Source organism: Folsomia candida, unplaced genomic scaffold, assembly GCF_002217175.1.
Source record: "Folsomia candida strain VU population unplaced genomic scaffold, ASM221717v1 Fcan01_Sc003, whole genome shotgun sequence".
Classification (NCBI taxonomy): domain Eukaryota; kingdom Metazoa; phylum Arthropoda; class Collembola; order Entomobryomorpha; family Isotomidae; genus Folsomia; species Folsomia candida.
The window spans coordinates 1,398,344-1,413,509 of NW_019091195.1; the positions used below are offsets into that span (position 1 = coordinate 1,398,344).

At 37.5% G+C, this 15,166-nt stretch overlaps 4 protein-coding genes across 4 annotated transcripts; 1 reads left to right on the forward strand and 3 right to left on the reverse strand.

Annotated features, from left to right (window-relative positions):
• Positions 1-69: 69 nt before the first annotated feature.
• On the forward strand, positions 70-1,186 carry LOC110846719 (probable prolyl 4-hydroxylase 8). The gene is made up of 2 exons (XM_022093551.2): positions 70-526; positions 605-1,186. Exons 1-2 carry the CDS (start codon positions 363-365, stop codon positions 1,176-1,178), a joined length of 738 nt encoding a protein of 245 aa, XP_021949243.1. The 5' UTR covers positions 70-362; the 3' UTR covers positions 1,179-1,186.
• A 6-nt stretch (positions 1,187-1,192) lies between these two features.
• On the reverse strand, positions 1,193-8,707 carry LOC110845644. The gene is made up of 4 exons (XM_035849130.1): positions 8,175-8,707; positions 7,905-8,090; positions 7,598-7,784; positions 1,193-5,782 (listed from the first exon to the last, which is right to left on the reverse strand). Exon 4 carries the CDS (start codon positions 2,977-2,979, stop codon positions 1,240-1,242), a length of 1,740 nt encoding a protein of 579 aa, XP_035705023.1. The 5' UTR covers positions 2,980-5,782; positions 7,598-7,784; positions 7,905-8,090; positions 8,175-8,707; the 3' UTR covers positions 1,193-1,239.
• Positions 8,708-10,799: 2,092 nt separating this feature from the next.
• Positions 10,800-12,703, reverse strand: LOC118434816 (arginase, hepatic-like). The gene is made up of 6 exons (XM_035849131.1): positions 12,489-12,703; positions 12,293-12,393; positions 12,017-12,211; positions 11,676-11,941; positions 11,369-11,613; positions 10,800-11,291 (listed from the first exon to the last, which is right to left on the reverse strand). Exons 1-6 carry the CDS (start codon positions 12,529-12,531, stop codon positions 11,098-11,100), a joined length of 1,044 nt encoding a protein of 347 aa, XP_035705024.1. The 5' UTR covers positions 12,532-12,703; the 3' UTR covers positions 10,800-11,097.
• A 119-nt stretch (positions 12,704-12,822) lies between these two features.
• Positions 12,823-15,122, reverse strand: LOC110846235. Its single transcript, XM_022092913.2, has 4 exons — positions 14,763-15,122; positions 14,396-14,632; positions 13,994-14,315; positions 12,823-13,913 (listed from the first exon to the last, which is right to left on the reverse strand). The coding sequence occupies exons 1-4, from the start codon at positions 15,028-15,030 to the stop codon at positions 13,025-13,027; spliced, it is 1,716 nt and encodes a 571-aa protein (XP_021948605.1). The 5' UTR covers positions 15,031-15,122; the 3' UTR covers positions 12,823-13,024.
• Between the last annotated feature and the right edge of the window lie 44 nt (positions 15,123-15,166).

The following is a 15,166-nucleotide window of genomic DNA, read 5'->3' on the forward strand; positions in this document are numbered from 1 at the left end:
CACAATGTGCATTGCACATACGTATTGTGCACATACAAATTGTGGAATGTCCATCCTTTGGATAAGGTGTCCCTATCTCGAATAAGTATCGATTAGAAAGGATATGACGCGTTATAATGACGTGTATTTCATGAGTCATCTTACCGCAATGATGTTAGTATACGTATGTGCATTCCGTATCACAAGTTGCAAACGTATAGCTAAGGCGTAATCTACGTGTGCATGTAAATATTGCCATTTTGCAACATACCGAGCTTCACTTGGTTCTGTCAAGGTGATCTGACTGGTGATCTGACAAAAGCACATCTCTCTTCTACAGTCTTACGTATTTATATTTTGAACATTTTATACACAAAACAATTATGGCTACCGCACTAAATCATAAAGTTTCCAAACTTTTATCTACAAATTTCGAAAATAAAATTACCCGGGAAGAGTTAAATCTCGATGTTGGATTTGGAGGCAAAAAAATTGCATACGTTTTGCACAATGTTTTGACCAAGGAAGAGTGCGAGGCTCTCATCAGGCAAGAAGACATATTTTTAACTTGACCATAAATATGCATGCATTAATAAAGTCAATAAAATAATACTCTGCATTACAGCGAAACCGAAAATATTGGCTACTCTCCTGCTCTAGTTCATCACGGTCCTAACATCGCCGTCCTCGCGAAAGGTTATCGCGACTCGCAACGTATCATGATTGATGACAAGACATTCGCCTCTATACTATTTGAACGAATTGGGCACCTCCTCCCACAAAGTTTCAAGACAAGAACCACATCAGACGAACACAAGCTGAAGGAAATTAACGAACGCCTCAGATTCCTCAGGTATGACCCTGGAGACAAATTCAAGCCCCATTGTGACGGATGCTACGAACGTCCCGACGGATCTGCGAGGACTCGCGTGACACTCCAGCTTTACTTAAACGAAGGGATGGACGGAGGTGAGACCACGTTTCTAAAAATGACCACTGCCAAGGAAGAAGACGCGATGCTCCCAGAAAATAGAGTTAGCGTGATTCCCAAAACTGGGTCTATACTGGTATTTGAACACAATATATTGCACGAAGGGAGCATTGTCCGTGCCGGAAGAAAATATACTGTTCGAATGGATGTGCTGTACGCAAACTCGAATTTTGAAATAAACGAGACGAGAAAATGTGTTATTGCTTAAAAACAGAATGATGGTTGGGTTTAAAACATTCATAATTTATTTGACCATATGAATTAGAAGATTAGACACATGCACCATAAATACACCGACCCCTGCCACCATCGCAAACGGTGCCATAATCTGGAATAGGGCTTCCACTCTTCCATGTCCATATCCACCCTGGTTGGTTTGGGTCTGTATATTTACACTGAAGCTGTTGACAAAGCTGTTCCGCGGTCCTGGTATTGTCCGGGACAGCAGTTGCTTTTCCAGTGTACCGAACGCATTGTTCCGTCATGTCCACGCGGACGCCTTGATCTCCGACACATTGGCCATTTAGACAACGACCACCATTTCCACAAATCGAGTTGTCACCGGGAGAACGGTTTGTCGTCGTGATGTAAGGCACTGAATTCGGTCCGAGATATGTGCATACCAAATTTGTGCAAAGATCTGTCGGAGATTTGGTGGGATCAACAATTGCTTGAGGTGAATTTGTATGCTTGATGCACATTGATTTCATGTCAAGCTGATTTCCTACTTCAGGAGCAGCATCAGGGTTAGCGAGGGGGGTGCTTCCCTCCTTATTTCGCATACAAGCTCCACCCGAGGAGAGGATGAACTTGTTCATAATGTGGATGGAGCATGGAGAAAAATAAAATTTCTTGGTCGTCCCCCATCCATTGTAACTCATGATATAACCTTCTTCCCATGAGCATCCGGCAGCCTCTTCAAACCCATCATGGGGGGAAGCCAGATTGTGGGCAAATTCATGCGCGACGGTGTACACTCCATCATAGAATCCACCAAGGTCTTCCGACACAGAAGTAGCTAGGAGCCTTTTACCGTAAGTGTCTTTCCAACATGCGCCCTTCATATAGGCGAGACCGGCAAGATTTTTTTGGTAAATTCCAAACTCGTCCTTTTTCTGGAAATCTGTGCTGGACAATAATGCTGCCATATCGACCTGAGGAAAGGAGGGGAGAATGGTGGTGTAGGCCCATTTAGAAAAGTCTTCGAGGACCATGCCAATGTCGAAACCTGACCCGTCTGGCACCCTACTGTTTTCAACGAAGGGTTGAGCACTACGGGAAGAAATTATTGTAATGCCGGATATAGTAAAGGAAATTTTGGGTTCGGAAATTGTGGCATAGCGATTATTCACGGCTCGGAAAAAAGTGGCCAAATATGAAAGGATTCGCTCCCTGTTGAAGCCAAACTGGGCGGCATGGTCGTAATCAAGTACGACCCAAGTCTCCCCGACTGCAATCGTTGTAGCCTTGGTTTGTCGTTTTATTGGGTTGAAGGTAATATTTCTGTGTAGGTCGATATAATCTCTTCCAACGTGTTGAGAAGTTGTCAAGTTCTTTGCGGTGTAGGTTGGCTTACTATTGACCTTGGCTCTTCCAGGCTGCTGTCGACCCGGGGAGATGAACGTGTCCTCGACAATTCCTTCCATTACGATCAAACCATCTTTGTTGGTGCCGACCTTCATGACAGCGTCGTTTTTTTGATCGAGAAAAATGTGACTCTCAAGGGAGCGGATTTGTCCCTTGTTGGGAGTCTCATCTGTAAGTCCACCATCACTAGTAGCTACGGTGTACTTGAAGTTGGTGGCGAAAATGGAAGACGGAGGAGGTTTGAGTTTCAGAATGACATCGTTCTTAATGACCACTTTAAATTCTTGGGGGCCATTTAAGGATCGAGTTTCTCTGCCAGTTTCATATTCGATTTCTACGTCGATTTCAGTTTCTTGACAATGTGCAAACGTTGTCAAAAGGAAAACGAGAGCAAAGCAGCTACTGACCGTGAGTAACTTCATGGCGAATAGCAATGCATAAAAACTTGGAACTCCTAAAAAGTATCTCGATCACAGCATTCTTATAGTCTCAATTTTGCCTATCTTGATATTGAATTACCCTTATTTCAATAGAAATCGAATCAAAGCTAGTTATTACAAAAGAATTAATTCATTTAAAAGTCGGGGTTACAAATTGTGTCTGAATTAGGTATGTGTCATGACCAGATGCTGCTCAGGTATTGTTAATTCTAACTTTGTTGCCATTATAAATATCTTACACAATTTGTGATGATAAAAACGTTTGAGCATAATCTTTCATAAAATTACACTGAAAAGATTTACTAAGTATTCCTGCAGAAAACGTCACATGAGTCAGTTGAAAAATGATACTTTAGAATATCGTGTACGTGCAAATTTGTACAAACATTATACATATTTATTTGCATACATAGTTTAAAATACTTACAATTAAAGTCTGCAGTTACCTATACATAAATAAATTATTATATCAGTTCTATAATTCCATGAATTTGGTTTTCACTTTATTAACTGAAACTTAAAATCATTTTTAGTCACGTTTGCAATTCTTTGCTTTAATTTTGTTCGACATATTGACTCTTTTCTCCATTATTTACAATACTCCAAAAAATACCTTGAATATTGAATGCTTCCAACGAAAGAAGTAGATTTTATTTACAGAATTACTTTTGTCACGTCCACGTTGTTGTGTGTACGTATGGGCATGATTCGTGTAAAATCCAGTGAAAATACATATGCACAGAACTTAATATTTAAGAAAAAAATTATTTATTATCTTAATTTTGGCTAGTAATGCATAAGTAAAGAAAATACGCATCTGTGTAATTAAAGTGCGTAATAATTAAGGTACATTGATCTGCTTACATATAACAATTTGCTGATCGACTCTACGAATTTTTAACACTTCGATATTGATAATTTGGGATAATTTGAGATTGTTTTTATTTGGTTAGGTTTTGTAAATTGTGAAATACGGCTTAAAAATTGTCAAACTCATCCTCAGAGTACTGGATTTTCAATTTAGCTAAATACATGTACATATAATCACAGTTGCCTTACTAATATTAAATAAGTACTTGAGCATCAACAAATAAATAGATATGTAACGTCATGTCGCAATGTCTTACGCATATACGTACGTACATATGCAGTAAATAAATATGTTTGTAATCATTTATAAATTATGTAGCCTGTAAGTACTTCCAATGTCCAATAAAATATCAATTAAAACCAAGTGCACGCATACAGTCAGGCCGTATATAAATGAGTAATTTGGAACTGGAGATCATTATTTGAAGTTGTGTACTTTTCATTTTTGTATATGTAGAATGTATGTATAGACATGTATGTTTTGTTCCTGAAAATGTACGAGTTGGATTTTTGGTGAAGGTTTAAATGAGCAACAACGGAGTTTTTCTTGTTTTTGGCCCCGGGGTGTGGCGGGCCGTGTGAGGTGAAATTGCATAATTTTTTTTGCATAACATCTTTATCGTATAATGCCATTTTGCATACTTCCCAATTATGTAAACAGCAAGTTCGCATAATGCTATTTAGCATAATACGTAAATTAGGAAGGAATCCAAATCCTATTATACCTACATATCTATGTATTAGATGACTCTGAAACTGACCCATAATCGGCTGTGCTTCAAGCATCACAAGTCATACGAACACTTCGGAGATGACATTCTACCGGGAAGTGCCCAGTTTTAATTTTTAATGCCCTGATGTGTCGAGTACCTTCCAGGTTACTGTACCAAAGGTGCAATAGTATTTTACTCCGAAGCCCAATTTGCGCCCACGACACCCAATCAAATTCACAAAATGCGAAACACGAAAAAACCGTTTTCCCCGTTCATCATTAAAAATTAAATAATTTTTATTAAAATTTGAATTTGAAATACCTTAATGTTGAGCATGATAAAACAACTATTTATGTAGGATCAAGAAAATCCAAAGACTACAAAGATCGGGTACTCTTGCCCAGTAGACAAGGTCCCCTTCATAGACGAGCGCTACCGGAGAAACACAATTATTTAGGAACTTGTATCATCCCCGAAATAGAGTCCCCGAATTCTTAAAAATCATCAAAAAACACCGTGGGTATTAGATTCTACTGGTACACCACACCGGTCCTGGCATGCATGCTCATGACCAATCGTGCATCTTAATCATCTTAATTTGTTATGTGAAATGGAGTTATGTAAAAAGCTCTCTTATGGGAAGTGGTATTTATGCAATAAATTTTATGCCATAAGGGTGTTATGCAAAAGTGTTTTATGCAATTTCACATGGAACCGTGGCGGGAGTTTGAGGGACCCTAACCCTCCTTCACTTTTCCTACAATCACCTATCACTAAATATGTACAACAGGGCATTAAAATCTGATGTTGAAAAGGTCGTACGTTTTTTCGTTAGTAGTGTACGATCTCATTTTATGTCATCATATCTTTGTTTCAAAAGCTTAGAAATCCAAAATCCCAATCAAACATTTGCCAAACTCCACCCATCCAATTTCTTGTTGGCATTATCCAATCGGACATCATGTAATAGTAACATGACCAAAACAGCACTTTAATCCACCACAAGGCACACAACTTCATCACTAAAATGCAAAACTTGATGACTTTCCAAATTTTCAATTTCAATTTTATCTTTGGAAGTATTGGGTTCTTTACTAGAACAATTGCCGTCGTTGTGGTTGTCGTTATCGGAGTGGGCGTGGTTGTCGTCGTTGTTGTCGTCGTCGTCGTAACACAGGGTTGTGGTGGGCAGTAACATGTACCTTTTACGTAGCAATAAATACGTCAAATTTTAAGGTTAACAAATCCTTTGAAATAGCCTATGGGTGGAATTCAATATACGCGATCATAAGCATTTGCGTAGATAAGCACATGCTCAGCAAGGTTTTTGCTGAGCAAAATTTCGTATTCAATATAAAGTCGACTTAGGCATGCGTAAGTTTAAGAATGCTTAAACTTACGCAAATTCTGAGCAATGGCTAGGCATTTTGCCTAGCCATTTTCGTTGCCTAAGGCAACGAAAATCTGTGACCTCGTGTGAACTGACAAAATTTTTGCAAAATTTTGATGCTCCGCTCTTTGCATCTTATTTCATCTCGGCTAAAATATCAACCCGACATTTACCACTTTTTAACAAACTTAATTTTTTACAACCTAATTAAACTTTAAGTGTACCTTTTTTGACGTTTTTGAAGTTTGTTGTTGATGGTGCAACTCACATGCAGCTGACATATACCTAGGGAAGCATAACCTCCATCAAAATTTGGCTCCCGCGTGCGTATCCGTACCATGCTAATAGTATGGGAAGGATACGAGCGCGGGATGATGGAGGTTATACTTCCCCAGTATTATTTTAACAACTTTTCCACTGAGTTTGGGCCTGGGTGTTTTCCTGGCTTGTCAGAGCGTCGATTTTTCGAAAAACGGTACGCGTTACGTTTTTGGGGTCTGGTACCTTACAGAGGATAGCAGTCCTGCTAATTTAGATTTTCATCCAATTCCAAAGGAAGTAAGTATACTAGACTCTGTAGAATGAGCAACACTATCCGGATAATTTCAGCTTCTCCAAAATTTTCGTTTGTGACAATTTTCCTTCCGAAAAATGTTTTATGCGATGGTCGACTTCGGATGGGCATTTTCATAATTTCTTGGTCATTTTTTGACGAATTTTTGTCAAAAGCCCTCTAAACTTCCCCTATCCGACTCAAAACAAGATTTTAGGCTTTGTGTAGGAAGAGGTACTTCCAGCTTTGAGAAACGGACGATACTTTAAGAAAATTTCTGTTCCGGTGGAAGAAAATTAGTAATGAACTTGCAGTCTGCCGGAAAAGTACTAATGACGGAGGTGAAGAAAAAAGTTAAATACGAGATGGATAATGGATTAAAGTCTTCTTTGTCCGTAGATATATCCAGTTCGATATGTTTGGAATATTCTACAAAAATTTCAAATTTCTAAACCTATTTTTGACCACTTGGCTACTAAACTTACAAAGTGATGCACTATTTAGTAGATCCAGTATATGTGAAACTGTTTTTGAAGTTTTACTTTGTATGTAATTGCAAATAATTAGAATATTTAATAAACCGTTGCAAGCGAAATGTAACAAAGGGGTGAAGCGAAACGGTCACACGGTCATAGCATGTCAAAACCATGTCGATTTCTGTAATCCTCGCCCCAAACTACGTCTAAAACGATGAAGACACAAAATTTGACATTTTTGACTTTGGTGTCGTCTACACGGTCACAAGGTCATGGCACGTCAAAACTATGTCGATTTTTGACATCCTCGCCCCAAACTACGTCTAAAATGGTCGAAATAAATATTTTTCTAAGCTAAATTATAGTTACGCAAGTCGTTATTCCACCTCCGAGCTGGAATAACTTTAGGCAAAAAATTTAGGAATTTGTGCATATTGAATACAGAAAATCCTAAATATTTTGCTCAGCACTTGCTTAGAATTTTTCCTAAGCAACAAATATTGAATACAAATAAAATTTGCTTAGGCAAATTTCTCTTGCCTAAGCATTGCCTAACGTATATTGAATTCCACCCTATATGCATAAATAGGGTACGTACATATCTTTGCCCAGATATCCATATTGGGTCCGAGGCCCTGATTGTAAACTTCCCCGCAAACAAGACCTGTTCCCCCAGTACATAATCCGGCACAATCCTGATTGCACCTCGCAGGTGCAGTAGGATCTGGGTCGGGAGGGTCTGTTGCGTATGCTGGACACTGGTCTCCAAATTGATTTGCTGGAGGCTGGAAAATTTATCACACAAATTATTCATGTTACATATGTATGTCCGTATGTAGACGCATGCAGTATTTGTATGTTAAACTTTACAGTTTTCTCTTAAATGTTCTGTTAATATCAATTACCGCAGAGTCACATGGGTAATTGCACTGACAAATCCCATTCGCTGTACAAACCTCCAATCCCACTGGAACGGGAGCTCCTAAATCATACCCGCATGAGTGATAACAGAATGAATGACCAAAATTAGCAGGGTGACCAGCCGCCACTAACGGGTCCTGACAAGTTCTCGTAAATTGTTGGCAAATTCCCTGCAACAATTTATGCATAAATTTATTGTCAACTCAATGTATTTGTATGTATTTTCATGTAAAAGCAAAAATCGAACCAGTTACCTGCTTAAAATTCCAAATAATAAATAAAATAAGCCAAATATATCTAATCCGATTTTCGAAACGCAACATCCTCCTATTTTATTACAGATATTCTTGACTAGAACTTTCTTTGCTGGGATCACTTACTGTTGCTCTACTGAACTGATGCACATCTCAATAAAAAGTGAGACTGGCAGAAGCAGTAGCAGCACCCACAATGCAATACAACCACAAGTCTCAATCTGTATAATCAAACAAAGTTGCAATTGAGAACGAGAATCTAGTCGGAATATAGAAAGCCACTGTTTCCCATCAAGAAAAGTGACCGTGACCATGATCATCAACACCTCTATTCTAGTAAATGTCTAAAAAGAAATAAATAGCAGCATCTTCGGCTATTTAATTGCATTGCATTATCCTTCCTTTCTTTCGTCGGGAGTACGTTTCACCATCTCTTTTTGCATCACTTGTAATACCGCTATTCATTCCGAGTTGAAAGAAAGGCCAATTTATTTTTCCATCATAGAATTAGACTGTGTATCTACTTCTGCACATTTGTTTTGGGAGCAATGCATAAATATTCCTTACTTTTCCAAATGTTCATCAACACTGTGACCAGTTCAATAAATTTTGAAATGTTTGAAATGTTTCCAACAAATTAAACTTATGAAATAAGTATGGGACATACTTATTTCTAGTGATAATTATGGAAAAACATATTGACAAAACTATTCAACTTGTTATTATCCTGTATTCCAATTTAATGACATATGCGGTAAAGGAATTTCATTTAAGGAAAGAGTTCCTGTAAATCCGAAGCCTTTGAATTTTTTAGTGTAGAGTAACACAAGTTATAACTACATCATAGTTATCTCATAGACACATACAATGGCGACGCACATGGCTGTCATCATCCATCTGAGAGATTATTAAAGTCTGAATGAAAATGGATTTGTTACAGAGCCTTGAGCTGCCTACATAAATATGTAAAAATGGGATGGAGTTGACCAAACAAATCAGTTACTATTATAACTGCAGTACAAATTCGTTACGTATTTATGTAAATGATGACACAGCATTTCGCATTTTGTAAAAGATAATATTAAGTGCTACAAAATTGGATGGAAACACTGGTATAACTTAATTTAATGTCAGTTTTACATAATTTAATAAAAAATTAATTTTGCGTATTTAGATTTGATTGATATTAAAGCGTAACTGAATCGAATAGTTTAGCAGATACATACGCTGAGTGATTTCCTTCCCCGAAACACATGATCAAATAAACGCCGATAAGATTAAGGATATGTAGAAGCCAAACCCGTTCTAAATTTAGACAAATCCATTAATAATAATTATAAAAATGCAGATCGTGCAGAGAAAATGTACCTAAATGATGAGAAATATCGTCATGTAACCCTAAATTTTTCAATTAATTGGTGTTCATTCACATTGAGCTCCGCATGAATATAAACAATCAACGCCACCAGCACGGGGGTACATAGACACCGTCCGTATGTACATACATAGATACATTTATGTACATACGGTACAGATATTTCCATGTTGCATTGATTGATAAACAACGCACGACAATAATAAGTACAAGTTTACAAAAGAACGAAAAAACGAAGTTTGTTTGCTGATAGAAAAGCGTAAAAAGTAACCGTATTCAGCCATTATAAAACTCCTCTTTTAATCTATTCTATCATTTCCACCCTTTTTATGAAACCTCGTGAATAACTTTTCGATTAAAAAACATAAATACGTTTTGAAGTGAATTGGTTGAAAGACAGTGTCGTCAGACAAAAAGTGTAATGATACTAATAGAACAAACTGGGTCAAGTAGAATATCATTTCACAGCCATTTCTTTCATTTTTGAAAGAAATGGTGCATTGTTGTACAAAATGGATTTCGCATTTAATTTTTTTACGGCCACCCAAGCGTCCAGATTGACATGTGCACTATTTTAAAAGTTTTGGCCTTAATATATATCTTATGGGTGTGTGGTCGACACTATTTCCTATATTTCCTTTCCATAGGATGCAGTTATTTGAATAACTACATATTTAATTTCAAATGAGAATGAAAATACATATACAACTTTCAAAATTAAGACTTTGTACAGCAATTGTACACCAAAGAAGATCTGCAGTAGAATTTTTTTGCGTCACTATTGAATTTTTCGTGACATAATGAAGACTTCTTTTTGCATTGTCTATATATACATTAGTTTCAATAAATATCAATAGATATTGTCCATAATTAACTTAACAAAGCCTTAATTAATTTTTATCTGCATACAATTAACTTGATAGATAATAAAATTTAATTATACATATAAATGCATAATAAATGTAATAATCGTGTACATATATAATCAGTTGGCGATGAAATGCAGTCTAAACAAAAGACAAATGTCGCAGAGAAACCAGAAATTATATATATTATGACAGGGTGTCCAGTATAAAATTACAATATGTACAATTACATACGTACTTATTTAAACATGCAGAACTATGCATATGCATATGCAGCACGATAGATACATTTTCAGCCATATTGTGGGTATCGTTATTTAATTTGAGATTATTTTACACTTTTTGAATAAACCCAACAAAAGTTAAGCACTGCACCTTATGGCATTATTATCATGTACTGATAAAGGGTTTATTATTCACAGATGCCAAAAATAAAGGGATATTACGAGTTACAGAAATGTTTCATGTTTGCCGACACAGCTTACAGGCAGGTGGTTGCATTTCACCCTTAATTAAAAATATGTGCATGCATCGTTGGGCTGGGAAAGATTGGATGGCATCCGTTGCAAATAAGTAATTTAAAGCTATTTTGGTCCATTTTTAGTACAAAAATACCACGAGGTTAATATTTTTCAACGTATCATTCATAATTTATGGTTAATTTAGTAGATTCTCATATATTCTAGTTCAAGCCTTTAGTGCAAGCACCAAAAACACACGTAATGATTGATCTGGTGGCGAATGCGAGATGTCTGTGCCCCCTCACATCCCCCAAGGCTGGGTTCACCTCGGTCAACTCCATTCCTATAATGTTACTCCGTGCTTGAAGTTGGTCAATCAGGGTCATGGCTTGAGAAAGGGATATGCCACCAGGAACTAAAATTTTAAAAAATTCCCTAGGATTTTGCTCATGACATTGTGTATAATTTGCTAATCTATGTATGTGTACGTACCGGGTGTTCCAGTAGCTTCTCCGATTTCTAAATCATCGAGGGAATCAATATCAAAACTGATGTATATTGGTCTGTCTCTTTTCCCTAGCGTTAATCTTCTTATGGCTCGTCGTGCAACCTCCACAATTCCAAGTTGGTCAATATCTCGCATATTCCAATCGCTTATTCCTAACCGTTGTCTGATCGCTCTTTCACCATTGTTGCTGTATCTCAGTCCAATGTAGGCCAGATTTGAGGAGAATAATCTGTTTAAATAGTATACTTACTATGAATGTAAGGATGGATTTTGTGAAGGATTTTTGCAAACCTTGGGGTTATCCAAGAAAATTCGGCAAGACTCTGCACTTGATTTCGTAATTCTCTTACGACCAAAGATAACGGCATTCCGTGCAAGTTCCCAGAAGGTGTGGTTGCCGGTGTATTAATGTCACTGTGAGCGTCAATCCACAAAACTGCAAAATCTGGATAAATTTCTGAAATTCCGTGAATAGTCCCAATTGATAGAGAGTGGTCGCCGCCGAGAGTGACGGGAAATCGTCCTTCTCTAACAATTTTTGCGGTTTGGGCAGAAATCTGAAGCAAGCATAGTTAGCTAACATGCGAGACAGATAACAGGGATATTTTTGTAGAAGGACATATGTGGATTACCATAAATTTGGCGTTGGACACCTCAGCAGCATTGACAACTTCGGTCGACGTTCGGTTAGCTGGAGCAGGTTCTGGCGAAGCAAACCCAAAATCAATGTCCCCATAGTCGAGAACGTTGTGGCCTTGCTGCCGAAGAGCGTTTATGAAACCAGATCCTCTGATGAAACTTGGACCATTTTCAACACCAGCTAAAGGCTAGAAACCATAATTAAAGTGGAAAAGTGACTCGACCGCTTACTTCATGTAGATATTCAGATTGTTGCATTAAAGGCTCACCTGGCCTTTTTGTAAGCCCGCACCCTGTACGCCAATGTTGAATATTCTGTTACGAGGACTGAAATAAGGTGCACGGGTCGGCCTTTGCGTAGTGGCGAAACCTTAGTTATGCAAAACAAAATTTTCTTCTAAATGAAACACCTTGAAAGGTGCAGAATAAAATTACTGCACGTGTATAACATGCATTTGTACTTACTATGGATGGAAAATAGGATAAGATAACTCGAGAAAGTTTTCATGGTTAACGATTCAAGCCGGTTATTAATTTTGTCAAGCGTAATTTGTGGTGTTTGAGTTGAAATGGATAAGATTGCTCGAAATTTTGTGGTTTTGTATAAATCTTAAGTATAAATTAGTCAGCAGTTTTGCAATATATTTCATGGAAATCTACGAGTCTGTCGTTTAGAATATTGATGAATTGATTCTACACAGTCGCGTATGCGAATTCCAGAGAATTAAATAATTATCATAAATTTAAATCACACGACATTTCACATTTCGTATTAAAACCACCCAACTCACATGACAAATCTGATTAATATATTTATTTAATAATTAGTCAATTGTGATAATTCTCGTGAACTTGTTTTTTGTAACATATTTTTAGTTTGCCATTATGAAAATCTCATGACTTACATGTGTAATACAATTTCAGTAAACTAGTTATAAGTAAGTGACAAACATAAAAGACAACATAATGCATAACTATTTGAAACGAATGATTCCAAACGTTTACTGATCTAATTCTTCCGAAGTTGGCTGATTATTAGGCGTAATTGGCAGGGTCTGCAATGATGTTTCTGGTTGCGGTTGCTTTCTTGATTTTCTGACCCATCCACCTCTCCTTTTATTGAAGTCTGGAGGCTCAACCCAGTCCCCTTTCTTCATGTGAACTTGCCAATGTGACTTTAACGCATGTTTGTGAATCTTTTTGGCTCCACATATATGGCACACGTGATTTTTTTCGCCGGTGTGAATAGCAATGTGACCACGAAGACTAACATGATCCTTAAATTTCCAGGTGCAATGAGGACAAGCAAAATTTCTAACATTTTCATGAATCCGGAATATGTGAACCTCCATGGCTTGCTGAGATCTGAAACCTTTTTGACATTTCTCACATATGAATGGCCTCTCACCAGTGTGCATACGAATATGATAGGCTAAATTCTTCCGAGCGAAAAACTTTTTCCCACATTGGTCACAACTGAGAGTCTTTTTTAGCTCTTTTTCCATATCTGACGCATGTTTTAATATAAAATGTTTCCTGATTCCATTGGGAAAAAAAGTTCCATAGTCACAACCAGGTTCCGAGCATTTTCTAGGAAATAAGCCTGGATGAACTTGTTGATAGTGCTCGGCCAGAGGTTTTTGGTGTTTGTAATAAATGTTACAAAGTTTGCAAGAATTTTCATCGTCAGATTTAGGATAAATTGTCCGCTGTCGTTTCTTTCGCTGCTCTGGAGCAATGGATGTGGGTATATTTGAACTTGATGCAGTAGGATGCGACAGGACTGGTGGGGTTTCTGATGATGATTCCAGCAAGGTAATTGAAAGTGTAACTTCTTGGGCTATTTGTGGGGTTGGCTCAATTATATCACTGACTTGGATTACTGGAGATCTGTAGATAAATGATTAAATGTTTTAATTGATCAGAGTTATATAAATAATAAGAAAAGAATTAGCCCTTTTATAACCCACCCTTCATGAACATGTGTGGTGAGTATTTCTTCGTTCTCGATCACACTAGTAACACTTACGAGTCTTGGAATGTCGTACGCTGCAACTCCACTCACCTCGGGTTTCACATCTTCGTCGTCGTCCATGGAACCAAAATGATCAACAAAATGAATATCGTCTTCAACGAAACAAGACAAGTTGAACTCGTCAATTTGCAACTCCTCCGACGATGCTATTTCAATTCGCTCACGACGACAGTGTCGCTCGACTTCGAGAGGATCTAATCTCGCCAGTTTAATGTCAGGAAGACTAATCTTTAGATCACATGGGTGTGCAGCTTGCCCTACATACATTTCAAGGAATAAATCTTTTAGAAAAAGTTGATCACTGGTCTAAATTCATGATTTATAAATAAGTCTGTACCCTTAACCTCCACCTGCCTTCGAAAAGCATTGAAATGACTTTCATTCTCAGCGTCCTCTTCAGTGTAAATCTTCGTTATGGACGACCTAGAGTTCACCACCAAATCCCGTATCTTCTTGACCAAACTGTTCAATTGGATCTTGGCACTTTGTAATTTTAGAAAAAGAAAGTTCACTTGATCCAATAGCACTCCACATTTGTAGCATAAGGGGACATTGTCGGAGATGAAACTGAACTCTAGATTTCAAATAAATAGAATTAATAGAAATAGAATAAATAGAATTTCAAATAAAACGTAGGAAGCTTAGATAAAATGATTAAACAGCGGTAATATTTAGAATAGCCAAATTGAATCGACAATTTTTACCCGTGTTATGATTATTTGCATCAATTTGTACACCCAACTCTGACGCTAGATAGGCAAAAGTCCTCTTAAACTTTGATTTGACGTCATCTGATGCCTCGCCCCTCCGAAATCGTAGTTTATGATCGCGAGGAAATTTCAAGTTGCAAAAGAGACAAAGACCGTGAACAGGTTTGCGTTTAAACTTTGCGTTCCTTCGGCGTCGATAATCGATTCTTATCTTCTGCTCCTCCTCACAGACTTCTCGCGAGGGGGGTGGTGACTGGCTCATCTTCTAACTCTGAGAATTTCGAAAGTGTGAGAAAAACTGAATAGTGAAAAAAATAACACCACTGTTCAAGTTGAAACCGCTGTGAGAAATCTCATCTCGCATAAATGAGACTGCGGTAAACAAACTGTACAGTAGC

Coding starts and splice junctions, on each gene's coding strand:
- LOC118434816 (XM_035849131.1), bottom strand. CDS start 12,531: ATGAAAACTTTCTCGAGTTATCTTATCCTATTTTCCATCCATA. Junction 12,394..12,488: donor TATCCTATTTTCCATCCATA/GTAAGTACAAAT, acceptor TGCATAACTAAG/GTTTCGCCACTACGCAAAGG. Junction 11,292..11,368: donor AGAAGCTACTGGAACACCCG/GTACGTACACAT, acceptor TTAAAATTTTAG/TTCCTGGTGGCATATCCCTT.
- LOC110846235 (XM_022092913.2), bottom strand. CDS start 15,030: ATGAGCCAGTCACCACCCCCCTCGCGAGAAGTCTGTGAGGAGGAGCAG. Junction 14,633..14,762: donor TGCAAATAATCATAACACGG/GTAAAAATTGTC, acceptor TTTGAAATCTAG/AGTTCAGTTTCATCTCCGAC. Junction 14,316..14,395: donor AAGGCAGGTGGAGGTTAAGG/GTACAGACTTAT, acceptor AAATGTATGTAG/GGCAAGCTGCACACCCATGT.
- LOC110846719 (XM_022093551.2), top strand. CDS start 363: ATGGCTACCGCACTAAATCATAAAGTTTCCAAACTTTTATCTACAAAT. Junction 527..604: donor GAGTGCGAGGCTCTCATCAG/GCAAGAAGACAT, acceptor TCTGCATTACAG/CGAAACCGAAAATATTGGCT.
- LOC110845644 (XM_035849130.1), bottom strand. CDS start 2,979: ATGAAGTTACTCACGGTCAGTAGCTGCTTTGCTCTCGTTTTCCTTTTG.